The sequence below is a fragment of the Tachypleus tridentatus genome, chromosome 11 (assembly GCF_004210375.1).
Source record: "Tachypleus tridentatus isolate NWPU-2018 chromosome 11, ASM421037v1, whole genome shotgun sequence".
Lineage (NCBI taxonomy): Eukaryota > Metazoa > Arthropoda > Merostomata > Xiphosura > Limulidae > Tachypleus > Tachypleus tridentatus.
In genome coordinates this window covers 29,711,788-29,731,782 of record NC_134835.1, presented here as the reverse complement: position 1 = coordinate 29,731,782, position 19,995 = coordinate 29,711,788, and the positions used below count along the sequence as shown (strand labels likewise).

The 19,995-nt window shown below is 33.3% G+C and overlaps 1 protein-coding gene across 6 annotated transcripts; it reads left to right on the top strand.

The window, feature by feature from the left end:
• Positions 1-2,753: 2,753 nt before the first annotated feature.
• On the top strand, positions 2,754-19,689 carry LOC143231848 (uncharacterized). Of its 6 annotated transcripts, none has more exons than XM_076466568.1 (6): positions 2,754-2,805; positions 4,464-4,705; positions 5,913-6,255; positions 13,805-13,950; positions 16,087-16,327; positions 17,354-19,689. In XM_076466568.1, exons 2-6 carry the CDS (start codon positions 4,496-4,498, stop codon positions 17,833-17,835), a joined length of 1,422 nt encoding a protein of 473 aa, XP_076322683.1. In that variant the 5' UTR covers positions 2,754-2,805; positions 4,464-4,495; the 3' UTR covers positions 17,836-19,689. The 6 variants fall into 6 exon arrangements, with proteins under 6 accessions (XP_076322683.1, XP_076322686.1, XP_076322682.1 ...); XM_076466571.1 differs by having other exon boundaries at positions 2,777-2,805; positions 4,487-4,705; XM_076466567.1 differs by lacking the exon at positions 2,754-2,805 and adding an exon at positions 2,808-2,910.
• Positions 19,690-19,995: the final 306 nt, after the last annotated feature.

Genomic DNA, 19,995 nt, shown 5'->3' with positions numbered 1-19,995 from the left:
TAGTAAGAATTTTATTTTACCATACTATCTGTTATAGATATAGAGCAGTCAATATATTTAACTATGTAACAAAATAAACATTGTAGAAAGTTTTAAGGGATATCATAATTCAAACGTTACCACAAGGGTACGAAAAGTTTTACGTAACATTAAAAACTAATAAACACCTGGCCGGTACTTTAAATAACCAATTCAATTTCCAAATAAAATTCAATTACAGAAAACACCATTATTACTATCAAAATTACAAAATAATCACAACAATGAAAAAGAACCAATGGAAAAAAAAACAGACGAAGAAAAATCTAATTCGTAGGATTGTTCACAATAATAATTAAAGACTTCTCAAAGAAATAATGATAAATTGCAAATAAAATATTAAGTGAGTATTTTCAACATATTTTAGTAAGTGAACTACCATATGCATCACATACACAACTTTCTGATGAAACATGTATTTTTTCTTTCACAGTCGTCAGTCGAACTTTAAATACTAAAAATAGGACTATTTAAATATTGTTTAAATGCCATTTAAACGTGGATATATTTTAATTAAGGTGAAACTTTTTAAAGGCTGAAATAGAACACATTAAACAGCTCTTCGACTGGTGTGTAAATACAGTACTAGGTGGAAAAAATGTTTAAAGATGGAAAAAATTGTGTTATCAAATTATGGACTTATGTATAAATTATATATATTTAACTATTCTGCACGTGATGTGATTAATTCACAAATTTTCTGAACGTAAGGAAATTGGTAATAAAATCAGTTAATACGTGTGCATATTTAAAACAGCAGAAAAGTTAATAAATGAAACAATAATTAGGTCTTCAAGAAGTCAAATAGTAACCTTTATTATGCAATGTTTACTTGTCATAGTTCATTGAAGCTTATATGGAGATAGATATGGATTTAATTGTGGTTCTGTGTCTCCACTGATTCTATTTCAGTCTCTATATTTTTAATTTTATTCGGAGGGCTTATTTTCTTTCATTCCTGGTAAGGTTAGGCTTCCGATTATGAACTATGGTACTTTTTCAGTTTTTGCCTTTGGCACACAGTGTTCTCATGATGACTTCCAAAGCAGATGTAGCCATTAATGGCCTTTATGTCTTTCCGATATATTCTTTCCCACATTTACTCTTATACGATAAGTTTCTGCTCACAAATAATTATAAGATTGTTTTACTTTTATTAAAATCAATCTAATTTTTAAGAGTCGTTGTTGTTGTTTAGAATTAAGCACAAAGCTACACAATGTTCTGCCCACCACGGTTATCGAAACCCGGTTTTTAGCGTTGTAAGTCCGCAGACATACCGCTGAGCCACTGGGGGGCTTGTAAGAGTCCGAATATTGTGTTTGCTGAAGGTTCAGAGAATATTTGATGAAAAACCTCATACGTAGGGCAGAATAGTTGTGTTTAGCTTTTCAATTTTGGGTTTTTTGCTTTTATTAGTTTTGTTGCCTGGTCATATCAGGGCTGATATGTTTTAGTATGTTTTTCGGGGGGAATGTATGACGATAGATGTTTAAGCTTGGGAGTGAGTAACATGTGGCCCAAAGTACCAAATAAACGTTTACTTAAACACTTTAACATACCATGTTTGACTGAATGGCAAAAAATGTAATAAATACAATAGTCTTGGTGCATTACTTGTATGAGATGGCTTTATCGTTTTTGGTTATCAGGTTTCTAACAAAAGGAGGTTCCTTTAGTTTTCGACATCTACTGTAAACAGAATGGAGTAGTACTTTTTGTTAAGACAGTTCAAAAACATTAATGACTGTATATCCAAGGCCCTAGATTTCAAAAGTATAATAACAGTATAGCACATTTTAAAAGTTTATTTAATTAACGAAGAAAATATACCACTTTTTTAATTTTTGCGTGAAAATTTCATAGGTAATAGTGTAAGGAGAAAAACTCATTGGTGTACTATCCATCATACTGTAAGTTCACCTGACGAAGGGCTCTTTAAAGAGCTAGAAAGCTTGTAGATGAATAAAAAACCTAATATTTTAATGTTGTACTTTAGCTTATAAACTTTTTTTCTTATCTTAAAACTTTTTACTGTCCTGATATGCTTCAGTGGCTCAGCAGTAAGTCTGAAGGTTTATAATGCTAAGTTTTCGAGTTTCGACACTAGTGGTGGGACAGCACAGATAACCCATTACGTCGCTTTTCACTTGACAACAAACTAACAAAAACATATTCATTTGCCAAACCTTGCGATTATACGTCACATAACTAAATATTTAACATTTGTTTTACGTAATAACGCATGTACTTGTATGTATTAGGGAAAGCTCGTGTTGGAGTCGTAATATTAAAATAATTTATATTGCTCATGAACCCTATTCATTTTTATAGGGTTTCTATTTCATTTCTATCAATACTTCTTCAACCTGCATGGTCCCCCGCTAGAAAAGCGGTATGTCTATGGATTTACAATGCTAAAATCACGGGTTCGATTCCTCTCGGTGGGCTCGGCAGATAGCTCTACGTGGCTTTGCTATAAGAAAAACACACAAACACACTCAACCTGCAAGTTTTCTGACTTTATGAAAATAATTTCTTTAATATTTTAATCTTCATTAGGAGGCAGGTGAACTAGAATTTAATGCAAACAAAAATACTGCTGCATCAAATAACTGAATAAAATTGGATAAACCATAAACAGAATCATAAATAAAGATAAAATAGAAATTGTTACCTCGTATTTAGTAATATTTTATATTGATAAGAAATGTGACCAAAGTACAGATGGCGTTAATCTTTATAAAACGTTGGCATTCTTGGAAGGTATTAAATTTTATTATACCATTGTGAATGAGTGTGAAGTGGTTTGGTTTTTAATGTTATTTAAAGGCATTAGATTTAATTAATAAAAATCTACTGTTGTCAACCGTATGTAAAGTCAATTTCAATTATTTTTAGCATTAGTGACTTTAATAACTTAATGTCGTATTGCATATATATATGTATATATATATAATTGGATTCTTTACAAGTAAACTCAGCTGTTCAGTTGCATTTAGCCTTTGTTAAAGGCTGTATTTTTGGCACACAACCTCGAATACTATTGATACAATGGTAGTATTCTAAACTTTAAAGTGTAATTAATATTACTATTCTGTAACATCTTGCCTCATTTTTTTTTTTGTTTAAATCTTTGGTTTTGTTTTCTGTTCACAGCTTGAGATGATAAGAATTAGAAAAGCGAAATCTTGTTGTTTTTGTCTGTTACAGAAAAACCAAAGATCTGAATTATTATTTTGATTTAATAAATTATTTGCTATTCTTAGCTTAAATAAGTTGAACCAACTATTTTATTACTATCAACGTGTTATTTTCGTAGGACTCTTACTCTCGGGTGTGACTTAATCAAAAGTAAAACGCCTGTATCAACGTTATAACACTTGTGAGGTCTAATTTGGAACTTAGAGTATGATGATTTATATTTCAAAGTTTTGGGCTTTCCCCTGTAGGACATAAAACAATTGAATGTGAAGTAATTTGATGAGACTTTGTAGAATAGATGGAAACTGCCTGTTGTAGAGACATAAGTGTAGAGGATGATTCAAAAGTCTTTTGCCTTTCTTCAGGTCCCCACAACAGGCAGTTGCCATCCATTCTACAAAGTTTCATCATGAATACTCTGCCAAAACAATCTATCAGTGAAGTAATTTGATTTAGGTATTCAATACTTGTTTTTCACTCTTTATCATACTTTTAGTCATGGTTGTGTGTCTCTTGTAGTGGAATGTTTAAGAGGTCTTAGATTTTAGATTTCAGTAGTGAGATTTATATCTATTCTTTTTCAGACATTTCCACTATAAGCTATTGACTTGGGAAGTGATTGATATAAAGATGTATTGTAACTTGTTTCCTTTTAAACTATTGCTACAGAAAGATTTACAAAAGCAAAATAATTATTTTAGCTGGATTTCAAAAAAGAAATTATGGATGACACTGACTCCAGTTGGATTAATGGCCTTCTGTTACTTTATCTGTTTCATTTGTTCTCAAAAGATTTAGTTTATTCCTACTATGTGTATATAAAGTTAATGAAAACTTATAATGTTTACAACACTTACGAAGCACACAAACAATAACTGTTGGCTTCAAGTACTATCGTAGATTTAACTGAATGTGGGAATTTGAATGTTGAAATCAAATCTGAACTATGACATTTGGTTCTAAAATTGTTCTTTGGTAGATCTTATTGTGATTTGACCTCAGGCAAGAGTAATTTAAAGCTGTGTATTTCTTCATGGTTGAACAGATGTAGGGATACAAAGAGTTAACTTTGGAGCGAGTGGTTAATTTTGGCTGGGTAGGTTTATTGGGTATTTTGTCTATTTTCATACTGCTGATTCTTAAGATTGTTTTCACAAGCACAAGGTTTGTAACTGACCAATTTACCATTAAATGATAATGTTTATCATAATATTTTTCAGTGATATTCACGTCATTTTCCTAGTTGAAGAAGATGGACGCAACAACATTTAAGTGCAAAAAATGTCGTAGGATTTTATTTTGTGGAGAAATTGTGGTAAATAGCCATTGCAAGTCAGAGAGGTTTCTTGAAAATGCTGTTAATCTCCAGTCTGAGGGTTTTCAGCCAATGTGCAGTAACAATACAGTGTGGTACTTGAAAGAAGACAAATTGCAGGATTGGATTATTGAGCAGATTGACCAAGTTTGTGTCTTCTGTTTGTTCTTTAATATCTGATACAGTTTTTTAAGTAATTACTTGTATTTCTGCAGTCAAAATAATTATTAATTGCTGTTTAACTTCTCGAAATTACTGGCAAAACGTAAAACCAAAGGGCAATAATAATATAAAAATTTGTATTTTACTTTAAATGGTATTTGAAATCTGAGGTGTTTTAACCTGAACTGGCATTGTAGGCTTACAAGTTTACACATGTCCCATTCCTTCTCAAAGAACTTAATTAATTACCAACATACAATATAAGAACAACAATAGGTGTAACAAAATGGGTGCAAGTTTGATTTTATCACAAATTTACATTTATAAAATGCTTCAACTGACAAAACGTTTTTTGTTGTTGTTTTTTTCTTTCCTGGCCTTTGCATTTGCAAACTTTTCAACATGTCTTAAATACATTAGCAGTTAATCACAATTATTATGCTTAATAAACTATAGTTTACTGACAGTTAAATGTTGTACACATGATGACACAAAATAACTACTGGCCTTTAGTGAGTAAAGCTCTACATTTTGTTCTTTGTGGCAGTATAACAACTGAATAGTTTCCTGTGTAAAATGTATCATTAAATTTTGTGTGTATAATACACAAAAGAAAGTAAAGATATCTGGGTGTATTATTAATTTAAATACACTGGTATTTTGTGTAACTGTAGAATTTTCAGATAATGGACAAAACAATTAATGGATATTATATGCTACTGGGGATCAGCTTTCATTAAAAATTGTTAATTCACATTCAACTTGTATGACATAGTCACTCCATCCTGCAAAATTACCAGATGTTTTCAAATAGCCCCCCACTGGTATGGCAGTAAGTCTATAGATTTACAACACTAAAATAAGAGGTTTGATTCCTCTATGTGGAATCAGCAGATAGCTTGATGTGGCTTTGCTACAAGAAAACATATAACAAACAAACATATGTTTTCAAATAATGGATAATTGTTGAGAAATCTATATTAACCAGTTTCATTTAATTTATCATATTAATATGAAAATGTTTGTCTTTACATGAGTGTTTTAATGTTTCTTTATATTATTATTTTTGATAACCATAATAAAGATGCAATTAAACAAGTAGTACATGTTATTTTATAATTTACAAAGATTAATATCAGTGCTAAATATGGGTGTATGATGAACCATTTTTCATGACATTTATTGTTCTTAGGGAGACTGGATTAAAGGAAAACTTACTTGCCCAAAATGCCACTGTAGGATTGGATCATTTGACTTTGTTTGTGGGTCCAAGTGCAACTGTGAAGAATTTGTTCTACCACCAGTGCATGTTGTTAAAAGTAAAGTTGATTGTTGCCCAGGTAAACTGCAAGTCAAGAATGTTCACGGTACAACAGCATTGTCTCCACCAGTGTATGAAATTGAACATCAGGAAAATGACCCGGACCGAGAAGTTGTACGTGTTGGTGGGGAAGAAGGTACATCTAGTTCAACAACTCTTCTTCCCTTTTCAACTGTTTGTTTACACAACCAAAGAGGTGACACATGTGAAAAAGGTAATTAAAGTTTTATATTAAAGATTCAACTACTTATTAATGCTAGTTTTGATAGATTTACCAAATAAGGTTGTTTTTTTTTTTACACCAAGAATTTTGTAAAATACAAGGTTCTAAAACTAAATATTAAAGGATTATGTTAGGTAAGCCATAGGTGTTTTTTTGTTTTTTTCATAAGAATGTAGTTATATTTTAATTTACAAAATTTAATTTGTTTCAAAAAACATTTATTTAAAGAAACTTATATTGAAGAAATGTGCAATTAATATTCAGATTTGAATTAGTAACATCAATTCCATATGTAAGTTAAAATTTTTTTGAATCACATCTAAGCATGTGGCAATTTTTCTAGTTGTACATGTTTTTTTGTATTTATAGCAAGGTTCTTGTAGGTTATGAAAAATCCTTGATGTTTGTAAGTTTGATTTCCAGGTGTGGAAGTTCTTGAAAAATGATAACATAATTGAGAGTCCTGAATCATGTGCATTCTATCCTTACTTTTTACCTTTACTGACTTCTTACAGTGTTATTTTTATATACACCTGCTACTGAAGTTCACAGAAATCCTGTGGTATTTCAGGAAATACTTTTATCGACCTCTCCTTCACTTTAATCTATATCTTATTCTCAGCTCTGCTGTTTACTACATAGTTTCTTGTTGTTGGAACTTTATAGGTTATGATGCAATATTTGCTTGTGTCTATTTACATCTCTTAGGGATTTACATATGGCTCCAGTTTTGGAATGTTATACTGATACTGATTTGGATGCTATTGAGCCTCAGTTAACATCGCTCTACCAACATTCCACATATTGTAGCGTGTTGGTGCCTCGTATGTTTTCAGTTCCCATTTCTCTCCCCATTTTTGGTTTCTCTTTCCTTCTTTCCTCAAGATTTTGAGACCTCCCAACATTTGTTAGAAGCAGTTCAGGTGTTGCTTTTGCAGCAGACAATTGTATCTGTTCCTCATACTTGAAAAGGTTTTATTCCAGCCTTTTTTTGTTGTCCCCAAGAAAGCCATTGATTGGCAGCCAGTAACTGATTTGTTTTGTCTCAACCACTTCATTTTACTATCCTAGTTCACCATGGAGTATTTTGTCCCCCTTGGATTGGTGTGTTCTTTTGTGTTGTGGATAACATCTAGATGTGTGTCCAAAATTTACCTACATATATAGCTATCACCTCAGTCTGGTCCATATCTTCAATTTGTCAATATCTAGGTAATTTAACAATTTTGGGCCCTTCTTTTAGGACTTGCCCTGGTACTTTACATGTTTTGTCTAACAATCTGGGCTTTTGCAAAGCATTTCCATGCTCAAGGACTGTGATTTCATTTTTACATGGATGGTTGACTTGTTTTGGCTCATTTCTAACAAGAATCAGGTAATCCTCCATGGTAGCTAGTCCTGTGGTGCCATAGGTGAACTGATAGTTCAATTTGAAGTTCTGTCTCAGACCCACTCATCTTTTCATTTGAGGGTCCATTTTTGACGTGAATATCAATTGAGTACTGTCTTCTCCTTATGACCCAGTTCATAGGAACTTTTTGTTTGCCACACCTTCTCGGGTCCATCACTTACTGCTCATGTGGTTTTATTGTTTGGAGGATTGTTGGTATGGCCTGCTTTTCAAAATAGTTTCATGTTCGCCTGTTGATGATGTTCCTTCGGATTCTCTAACTCATTTTCTTCCACCTTTTCTTCTAGTGAAAAAGGGAGTTCTTACCATTTTCTAGTTTCATGCTGCTTATGGAGTTATTAAAGTACAAGTTAATCATGATGTTATTAAAAGTCAATAAAAATGATGCTTGTGTTATGAAGCTTCAATGTTACAGTAACGTGTTAGCATTTCTAACCTTTCACTTGTTTGGAGACCCCTGAAATAGTAATAGTAATTATGAATAAATAAGTAAGAGAGGAAATTGTTACTTTTATGAAGTACAAAAGTTAAAATCAGCTTAGATTTCAGATGCTGAGTGTAAGAAAGAATACTGAGTGATACAAATTTTAAACTTTATAAAACATTGAGAGAGCTACATGCTAAATAACATAATAAACCCATCCACTGCAGCTGGAGAAGTGATGTTCAGTATTCATGGTATTTCATACAAATACATATTGTCAAGTCACCATATACAGTTCTTAAGGATTTCTGTACAGTTGGACTGTTGAAATGGGTGCTGGGAAACTGCCATGCTTGTACACAAGATGGATTATAAAATACCTGCAGGGGAATATGGTGTGCTTTGGACATGACAATCTTACATAGCAGGGCTGTTGAGTTGCCATCAGATAGAGCATGACCAGACATAACATGAATTGTTATGACATGGTGAGGCTCCAAAATTAATATAGTATATTCAAATGTCCATCAGTCCTAAAAAAACCTTGTTCTAAAAAACTGAAGTATATTTCAGTTTTACAGTACATATGTTTTTGTACCAGTCTATGCAAATTGCCATTTTTCTATAAATGTTTTTTGTACATGTATATACTTCTTGTGTTTTAATCCAAAGAATAATTTAGTTTTCATATAAACATAAGTGTGCTTTATATAATGAATGTCTATGTAATTCTAAAAATGCTTATCAAGTATTCTTCTTTTCTTATCAAATATCAATCACACCAAACATGCTTGCCCTTTCAGTTGTTGGGGCATTATAATGTGATGGTCAGTCCCACTGTTTGTTGGTAAAAGAGTAGCCCAAGAATTGGTGGATGGTGATGACTAGCTGCCTTCCCTCTAGTCTTTCACTCGGTGTGAATTCCTGTACGTGGTGAGGGGACCTCCCAGGGAAGATTCTGTTCTTTCAGTTTATGTCCTTTTTGATCTAAACATCCACCCACGTGTTTGCTGTGCATGGCGACCCGTGGAGGGAAGGGGAGGATTCTGGTGGTTGAGTGATTCAACCCTAACACACCACTTTGGCCTTGAATTCCTGTAGATGGGCAGCCTTGGGGTAGCCCCCATTGGATCAATCAGCTGGTTCACTTCGGCTAGGGTCAACCAAGTACTAGTGTTGGATGTTCTCAACAGGTGTTGTGGATGTTGTATCTGATGCTGATGATTGGGTATAGAGTGCTCAGGAAACCCTGGCATTGCTGCAGTGTCCTTGTTTGACATTGTAGTGCATCCCCTCGAAGTGGATGGGGTCAGTGGGCCCCGAAATTTCCCTTTTTTATTATGAATCCTCCAAATTAAAACTTAAATAAAATAGTGAAAAAACAGCCCATAGGTAAATGACCACATCTTGAAGATTCTGAGCAGCAATCTTCAACATCTCTAACACCTGTTGTACCTCATTTTCTTACACTACATTCTCTTTCAGACAAACCTTTAGAGCAAATGTCTCCCTTTTTCATTCAAAAAATTCAAAAGGGACTAGAGGGACTTTATTGGCTCTCCAAAGTCAGTAAAGGAGCTTAGATCTGGTGACATATTGGTGGAAACATCCACATCTCAACACAGTGAACTCCTCTTGTATTCAAAGGCAATTGGGGATATACCTATTGAGGTTACACCTCATGCTACTTTGAATTCATCATGAGGAGTTATTGTTGAGAGGGATTTGAAGAACATCCCCAAGTTAGAGATTCTTGCTGGTTTCTCCACTCAAGGAGTTTCTGCAGTGAGGCGTATCTCCACTTGCAAAGATGGAATTATGATGCTGACTGATATCATCATTCTGAAATTTACATCATCACATCCACCTGCCACCATCAAGGCATGTTATCTTAATTGGAAGGTGCAGCCATACATTCCAAACCCTCTCTGATGTTTCCAGTGACAGTGGTTTGGTCACTCAAAGACATCATGTTGTGGTTTATTTACGTGTGCTCTTTGTGGTGGCAAAGACCATGATGCCTGTGAGTGTGAAACGGACCCTTATTGCATTACTTGCAATGGCTCTTACCTGTCCTACTTTTGTTCTTGCCTTAAATGGTTGGAAGAAAAAAAGAGGTGCAGCATTTGAAAACGATTGATAACATTCTTTATCCCGAGGCTCGAAAGTTGCTGTCCACCACTTCATCTTGGACGTATGCTACTGCACTTTGTTCCACAACTACAGTGGGAGTGCAGACAGATCTTTCCGTGCCTCCAAACGAATCATTCTCAAAACAAATGAAAAGTCTTTTGACCTCCATGGTCAATTTTTATTAAAAATTTTTTAATGGACAGGAGATTCCAAGTTTGTGTGGGTTCGACACTTTTCCATTCTTTTCTACAGGAGCTTGGGGTCCCTCAGGGCTGTGTTCTGAGTGTCGCACTTTTCAGTATAAAAATTAATGCCATCATTGAACAACTCCCTCTCACTGTTGCAAACGGGCTCTATGTAGACAACATTCACACCTCACGTCAGTCGTCAAACATGAAGTATATTGAGCGGCAGCTACAGACTGCCCTCACTCGTTTGCTGAAATGGACCACAGCTAATGGCTTTAACTTCTCTCTCTCTAAAACTGTTTACATGCAGTTTTGCTGCCAACAGGATATTCATCCTGACCCTGAACTCCGTATTGGTGAAGTTGCGCGCTGCCTGTATCCTCTCTTCCACCACTTGGGAAGCAGATCGTTGTTCTAGGCTAGAGATATATTATGCTCTTATTCAATCGAAACTCGACTGTGGATCACTGGTCTATGGCTCTGACAGAACCTTGATCTTAAAGATGCTGGACTCCATTTATCATTAAGGACTTTAGCTTTACACTGGAGCTTTCCACACTTCTCCAGTTCAGAGCTTATACATAGTCTCATGAACCTCCTTTGCACCTCTGCTGTCTGCAACTGTCTTTACTATATGCTTCGAAACTTTGTTCCTTACCAAATTATCCCACCTGGGATTGTGTTTTTTTTCCTCGGTGGGCCATACTTTTTCAGAACAGATGATCTGCCATTGCTCATTTTGGCCTTTGTATCCAGGTGCAGTTGGGTGAATTGGGTCTGTCCTTGGATAACATTGCTATATCCACTGGTCAGCCCATACCACCATGGCTTCTTACAGTCCCCAAATGTGACCTATCTTTAAGTCACCTGAGAAAAGCTGACATTCCTGATTGGAAATACTGTCTGCTATTTGCTGAACATCTTTTGAACCATCCATTCCATTCCTGTGTGAGCTCTGCCATGGTTTGTTGTGGTTCGGTGGTTGCATGCAGAATCCCCTCTACAGCTTCTGTGTTCACTGCTGAAGTGTATGCCATTTTTATTGCCCTGGATCACATAGAAGCTAAGCAGTACTCAAACTGCACAATTTATGCTGACTTGCCATAGTTCTTTACTGGCCGTGGAATTGCTTCACGTTAGTTGCCACCATGTTGTTGCCGATATTGAAAAGCGATTGGCCCATTTCTCTTTAACATCTACTTTCATCCAGTTTTTCTGGATACTGGGCCACGCGGTATTATTAAGGGAACAAGCTCACTAACACTGTAGCTAAATCTATCTGCTCTGGCATTATCACTGTTGTGCCTGTTCCATACATGGACTCCGGTCCTGTATTCAAGGCTTGGCTCCATGCCAGCTGGCAGTCAACTTGGAGTAAGCAACGCAAAAACAAGCTTTTCCAAATAAAACCCTATGTTGGGCTTTGGCCGTCTTACTTCCGTAAAGATCGGAAAAAAGTTGTTCTATCTAGACTACACATTGGTCACAGTTTCTTAACTCATCGTTTTCTTTTATCAGGAACTGATGCACCAGTGTGTAGTTTGTGTAACACTCAGATCACAATAAGCCACATTTTACTTTCTTGTCATTGTTACGATTCACAACGACGGTACCATTTTAAGCATGTTCTGTTCCAGGGTTTATCCATAACGTTAGACAGTGTTATTGGTGATGGTGACACTGTCCACCTTGGTAATGTTTTAGTTTTTTAAAGGCTATTAATCTTTCTAATGCTATTTAAGTTTTTTCAATTTATACATTAGACCTTTTTTAATGTGATTCCCTTTTAAGAATCAAAGTCCATCTAGTTCGATTTGAAATTAGAAAATGGCCGTAACGTTAAATAACATGAAACCAGGACTGGAAAGGCCAACTTCAGGTGACTAACACTGCTGTTTGAACTACCTGTTAGTCTTCCTGGCAAGTTGTTATTAAAATTTTGCTACAAGTCTTTAAAACTTTTATTACTTTTTGGAAATGGCTATAATGTCAAATAAACAGGAACCAGAACTGGAAAGGCCAACTTCAGGTGACTGGTGGTGGTTTTTTACTTACCTGTTAGTCTTCCTGGTGAGTTATGATAATTACATTTATGCTACAGAAAGTCCTTTACAATTTGTATTAGTATAGTTTTTCTCTTAATGTTGTAGACTAGATGTAAACATTGGTTTCATGCTATTTCTTTTTTTTAACTTAATTTTCTTCTATGAATTTTATTTACTTTAATTTAAACTTTTTACCAGATGTTTGGCACAGATAGCCAAGCTGCTTTGGGCCATAAAACACAAAATCAACCAACCAACTTTCTTGTCTTACACTGCTAAATTAGGGACGGCTAGTGCAGATAGCCCTTGTGTAGCTTTGTGTGAAACTAAAAAACAAAACAAAACAAATAGTATATTACAATTTCCTATAATATGTATTTGTGCATATACCTGACATCCAATAATTTTTCCTGAGGTGTACTTGTTAATTATTTGGTAATGTATAATTATCACAAGTGATTATTTATTTTTAATTGTCTAAAGTCTAAACATTCCTAGAGTATGCAAATTATGTTAATTTAATAATCTGCAAGTTTTTTTAAGTACATGTGTTCCTACCGAATAATATATTAGGGTTAATAAAGTATGTCTATAGCAAGTTTTTTTTTGTTTTTTTTTTAAGTACATGTGTTCCTACTGAATAATATATTAGGGTTAATAAAGTATGTCTATAGCAAGTTTTTTTTGTTTTTTTTAAGTACATGTGTTCCTACTGAATAATATATTAGGGTTAATAAAGTATGTCTACAGCAAGTTTTTTTTGTTTTTTTAAAGTACATGTGTTCCTACTGAATAATATATTAGGGTTAATAAAGTATGTCTATAGCAAGTTTTTTTTGTTTTTTTAAAGTACATGTGTTCCTACTGAATAATATATTAGGGTTAATAAAGTATGTCTATAGCAAGTTTTTTTTTGTTTTTTTTTTAAGTACATGTGTTTTTACTGAATAATATATTAGGGTTAATAAAGTATGTCTATAGCAAGTTTTTTTTAAGTACATGTGTTCCTACTGAATAATGTATTAGGATTAATAAAGTATGTCTACAGCAAGTTTTTTTTGTTTTTTTAAAGTACATGTGTTCCTACTGAATAATATATTAGGGTTAATAAAGTATGTCTATAGCAAGTTTTTGTTTTTTTTAAGTACATGTGTTCCTACTGAATAATATATTAGGGTTAATAAAGTATGTCTATAGCTACCTAATTTTGTGACTTCATCATCTGTCCAGTGTGTTAATGGTTTCTGTGGTGCAATGTCAGATAAATTCTTCATTCTGTAAAAACCTTGCATTGAATAACTAACCCTCATACTGAAGCTGTACTATCCTTTCTTTATAGGGTTGGACAGCTTCAGTCTACTTGGTACAATGGGGGGAGACTTTAGTGATACTAACAATCAACCTTTATTGAGTGAAGAAAGGGCCATCACTAACAAACCTATCAAGAACAGGGGAAGTAACCAACCTGAAGTCTTACCGAACCAGGTGCTTTTTCAGAATTGTAATTTTTGTCCTAACTGTGTGTTTGCCTAGTTAGTGATTTGTTTGTTTGTTATGTAAATGTGTTTAACGTAACCTATAGCAAGAATTAATATATTGCAAGTTTGAAAATGTATATGAATGATACTGTTTTAACTTAAAACATGAGAATAATGAAGACAAATAACTGAATAGAAATAATCATTTTTAAGATTAAATTAACTTTCATGTAATCTGATTTTCTTTGTAACAATCGTATATGAAAATAGATGTGTATAGTTGACCAGCATAATTAGTTGTATTTGTTAATTGATTGATTAACTGGTGGCCCAGCATTTCTCTTATGATAGTATATATAAATAAGTTAGAAATAATAATGTAGAAAAATGTTGGTGGCAGGTGTTTCAACCAGTTGCTTTCTGTATAGTTAGCAGTGCAAGGACAAAAAATAAAGACAGCCAGTTTCACTTCTTTGTGGTCAGCATTTCAATGTTAGTGACAGTTAACAGATAGTCTTAGTAGTTTTCACCTAAACCCCAGGACCCTTGAATCACTAGCCACCCCAACCACCCAATCATTAAAGTTAATCAAGTGAACAAAAACTTGTAGGTCTAAAATGTGGCAAGTGAGACCACAGATAGTCCATTGTCGAGGGTTGTGCTTAATGACAAAGAACAATATTTTGTTTACTTGGAGTAATTGTAAGTAATAATAATAATCAGAAATGGTAATTTTGGCTAACCATTTGTCAAAATAGTGGAATGGTTGGTTTATGCCAACATAATGTTACTTGGAAAGTCCAGCAGTGAACCTCTACCAGTTATAAATAGAATAAAGCAGTAGTTACAATAATGTGAAAATATTTTATATTATTTTGAATTGTTATGGAAGATCAAAGATATCCATGGTTCAGCTCATATTAGATTAATGTTGGTCATAACGAACATTAGGCCTCAGTCAGTAGGATAGTCATACCACCTAGTCCTCTAACACATTGCATCTTAGTAGAAAGTTGTGCTGAGAGGTTAGGTATGCACCTTCAGGAAAACTGTAATAAATTTACATTTTGTTTGGTGTTAGTTGATATTATTAAACCTAGAAGAATTCAGAAGTGTTAAAATACTGAAACTGTTTAGATTTGAACTCTTTTATAGTTGAACATTATTTTGCCCACCAGTTATGGGAAAAGTTCATTTCTGTTTCAAATATTCATGTGGGTGAAAACTATATATTAATAGTATTTTAAACTGTGAATTATATTTTATGGTAGTAAATTGTTGTGATTCCCTTGAAGTGTAAGTATGCATGTATAGTAATTTGTTTTTAAGTGAAATTAAGTTTTAGGTTAATTTAGACTTTTATCAAGGCCTTAGACTTACTGTATACTGAGAAATAATTTTCTGTTGAATGCTGTCAAGAGATGGCGCTACGTAGAATATCTGCTTCATGTGATATCTACAACTCTCTCTTTTGGTAAATCCTAATAAAATGGCATTAAGTTCTTTGTAAAATAAGCTGTCTTTTACTTGTATCTTTGAATCTTTTGATTTGTTTGTAGTAGATACCTTGCAGCTCTATTTCTGTTTTGGCATCCATTTATTTCTAGGTATTAAAGTTGTGTTGTACAATTTTGTTGTTGTTTTTTTTGTTAACCTTATCAGTTTTTAAAACTAAGTTACATTTATCAATGGAATTTGATCCAATATTTTCTGGCTTTCCATTTCCAAGCAAATTTTAATATATTTTTTAAAATAATTTATTTTTGGTTAATAGTTTTAGGCAGGTTTATTAAGGAAAAAGTTATAGATTGTCCAATCATATTTAGACATCCGTCTCTTGCAGACAGAAACCTTTTCAGTGAAGGCTACCTACAAATCATAACTAATTATTATTTCTTAGTCACCATTTGTAACTTGAAGTGTAAAGTTTATTAATAGTCTTAAGCTTGTGATATCTGTTATCACTATATGTAGGCCAGAGTGTTATATTCTTAGTTGCTTGATGGTGTATTATTAGAAAGCTATCCATAATTATTGTGCAAGTATTTTATTCTTACAGTACCACAGCATTTACAAAAACATTATTTTGTATGATAGGGTATAAAAAAAAGAAAATTGTTGTAACCTAAAAAATATTTCTCAGAAAGAGGTGACTTCATCTACAGACAAGAGTTCTGAAAAAGAGGTTTCCAGTGTAGATTCAAGCATAACTGTTTCACTTACTTGTCCAGTATGTTTAGACTTTTTTATAAGTCCTTTTACCTGTCAACCATGTGGTCACGTGTTCTGTGAAGTTTGTCTGAGAAGAATAGCTAAGCCTAATCCCACCAAAACTTACTGCCCTATGTGTCGTCAGCAAATTGGTTATTGTGAAGTTAACAAAGGTAAGTAATCACTTTGATGCATTTTTCACAACCATACTTTCATTCAGTTTGCTAGAAACTAACTGCCCTTGTACATGAATCATAGATTTTTATTTTCTTATTTTTCAGATTTGAGTTGATTAAAAATAAAACTCTAGTAGTTGGTTTTAGGTTTTGATGTTATTAACTTACTTAAGAGGTCTTTTCTTTTTCCTGTAAGTCTTCTGCTGTCCTAGTTCTGTAAAACAATTACATAAAACGTACTTTTCCAAATGCTGTCTTTTCAGCGTATGAATATGTAATTAATGTTACCAGGGGTGCCGGAAAGAAAATATGTGAATAATTCATGTCTTGTATTCCACAATTGGTTTGGTGTCTACGAAAAACTATTAATGAAAAATTTATCTTAACAATTTTATCACCAAAATGTTTCAGAAAATCAGTTTTGTATAATTGGCTACTGTTGTATCATGGAAAGTATATATTGTACAATTATTTATGATAAAGGTTTAGAAATGGGAACTGAGACACAAGTTGTTAATAAGACATTGGAAAAAAACTGTTAGTTTTAAGTTTTTCATAAGAAGGGACAGCAGAAGTGTAATTTTGAGTTTATGAACATTACAAACATTATCTCATTATGGGGGAAAAAACAAAACATCTTATGATGCCAAGTATCTGATATTTAAAATTACAGTAGACATTTGCCTCATAATTTTACTACATAAGATTGTTTGGAAAAATTTATATTCCATCTGTAAAAAACAAAATGCAATGGAGGTTTAATAACTTTTTATGATAATTGATGGAGGTTAAGACTGACGGACGGTGTATCCCCACCTTTGTGTGGGCCCTACTTCTTCAGTCATCTCCAAAACCTAGGATACATTTTATAATCCCACATTGTAGCTAGCACTCTGGGACCTTTTCAGTTGATGCAGGATTTTTTGTTTAATTTGTTTTGGTTTTGGTTTATTTTTAAGTTAAAATAACAAATTATATATATATATATGACTTTATTTTGGGAAACTTAATTTCTTCTTACAGAATGTGGCGAGAAAGTGAGATCTCAATTCCCAATTTACTATCAATCGTGCTTGCGTTCTGAGGCTCGTATTAGCTCGCAAGTCACTCCTTTGCCGTGGACACCTAATTACCATCGACGGAAACTACCAACACTGAAGCAGTCTTTTGTGCTATTTCTCTGTGGTTTCTCTCTTCGAAATCTGTGGCAATCTCTTTGTCTTTCAATGCCCACTATTGTCATTCTTGTGTTTTTAAACATAGTAAGCATTGCTACTTTTATTCTGAGCTATTTTGGCTGTTCTTACGTTTCTACCTTTATATCGCAGATGTCTGTAATTTTGTGGAAGATGCTGAAACATAGAGAAGAACATGTCACAAAATACAGCTCTCTGAACACTTCATTAGAATTATCTCTGGCTGGTGGTGCTTTATTTTTCTTGCTTTTTGTGATGCTTGGGGTTACAATATACAAAAGGTTCAGCAGGTTAACAGTTCACACATAAAAATCTGAAATGTTTCCAAATTCCTCTACTTTTCACAAGCTAAGTGAGCAGAGAATTTGATTCTGTTGAGCCACTAGAGTCTTATGTTTTTCACTTTACAAAGCTACATTTTTTTTTCATTGTTGAAAATATAATTCTGAAAGGCTAATAATAGCTTTTAATTGTAGTTGTGAGTAAAATATAGATATATCCATAATTGTATATACACTTAATTATATGTAGTACAAAATATCTTTTAAGATGTTTTGAAAAAAGGGATAATTTGTAATGAAAAATGATTCATCTTTACTCGAAGGCAAAATGAAACAACTTGTGCAACAGCAATGTTGTGTTTATACGAACTGTAACTTTTCATGATGTACTAATTTTTGTACATAATATATTTTTTTCTTATTTTCAAAAAAGCTATTGTAGTATTTGGACTTGTATTATTACTTCTTGTTTTGTTTATTGAGAAGGCATTATACATGATCTCTGATTGTTAATGTAACTAAGACTTGGTGAGTGTTGCTTTAATACTTGGTTCAGACAGTTTGTACCATTTGTGATGGATGTGGATGAAGACACTGTTGTTTCAGTGCAGTTGTTGAAATGTTGAGGTTCTGTGCTACTGTGTTAACCAGATGTGCACTGGTTGGTTCAGACAGTTTGTACCATTTGTGATGGATGTGGATGAAGACACTGTTGTTTCAGTGCAGTTGTTGAAATGTTGAGGTTCTGTGCTACTGTGTTAACCAGATGTGCACTGGTTGATTCAATGGATCAACTTCTAATTGGAGCAAGAATGTTGGCTGCATTTCTTAATAACTACATGTATATGCATGAATGTTACAAATGTATTTGTACTTGTGTGTCTGTAAGTTGCTAACGCCAGTTTTGTGAGTCAGGGTGCAAGGTGATGTTTGTGTGAAAAATAAATACGCTTCTTTCTTACAGTTTGTTATATTAAATTTTCATTACTTCTAGGACGTCCTAAATACATATCTACAGTTTCTTTTAGTAGGGCTCTATCATGAACAGTTCCTGAGTCAACAATAAGGGATAAATATGAATAGTTGATAACTCTTGAGGTAAAATACATAATAGCACGTTGAATACCACTTGAAAGGTCATGGTATGCTTAATTTGACCTCCACATTTGTTCGTATATGGAAAGAACGTATAAAATCGGGTAAATCTTATTGTTTGACTGGGTTTATATTTATGTATTTTATGTTCTTAAAACTGAAGATATTCAAAGAAAGAATGATGTAGAACAGTGATTTCTTAAACTTTTCTAGTCTGTGGCTCCCTTGATGGGAATAGAACGTTTGAGGCTTCCCCAACATATAAATTTAAACTGATCTAGGATATGCTTTCTTTAAAAAAAAACTACAATGGTTCAGAATCAGTGATGTCACATCTCTGCCTGCTGAACTGGGCACTTTGCAAATCCATGTAGTGATGGGATTCTGTGAGGGAAAGTAAAATAGCATATTCTTTGACCTTTCACCTGGTGCTGAACTCCTCTAGTGTTGGAATTGAATGAACAAGTGTTGATGGTTTTTGTACTTTATTTGATCCATGGTAAAATTCATCCTATCTTTCTATAGCTATACAGGTGAATATTTTCACAGTAAAATTTGATGTCATTTATTAGTCACTGATATTAGAATGTCTGATGTTAAACCGGCCTGTGCCATGGAGTAAAATGAAAATTGTTTGTGGTGTGGAATAACTTGTTTAATTCTAAGTGTTTTTGCCACTATATGAATTCTACTTCTGTGTTAATTTGTCAAAATGTATTGGAAAATGCCATTTTCAAAATGGAAACATTGACTTGTTAGCCATGAAAATAAAAAGTTAAATTTTGAAGGCTTGACATTTCTTACAATTGAGCTGAATTTAGACCATTAAATGAAACGATTTTACAGTCGTGTAAAGTACTGTTCAAATGTTAAATCGACGATCATATCATATATATGTGACCAATACTAGACAATGTAATATAAAAAGCACAGTGGTGAATATCAATATTTTGTTGTAATTTATATTATCAAGTGAAATTTCAAAAGTTTGAGTATGATAAAATACATTTATGGCATTATTTTGAACTCTTTTTAAAGCTACTAATACAGGGTGTTGAAAAATGCACATACCAGAAAGAAAGTTAAATAACAT

Coding starts and splice junctions, on each gene's coding strand:
- LOC143231848 (XM_076466566.1), top strand. Junction 6,256..13,804: donor AGGTGACACATGTGAAAAAG/GTAATTAAAGTT, acceptor CTTTCTTTATAG/GGTTGGACAGCTTCAGTCTA. Junction 13,951..16,086: donor CTGAAGTCTTACCGAACCAG/GTGCTTTTTCAG, acceptor AATATTTCTCAG/AAAGAGGTGACTTCATCTAC.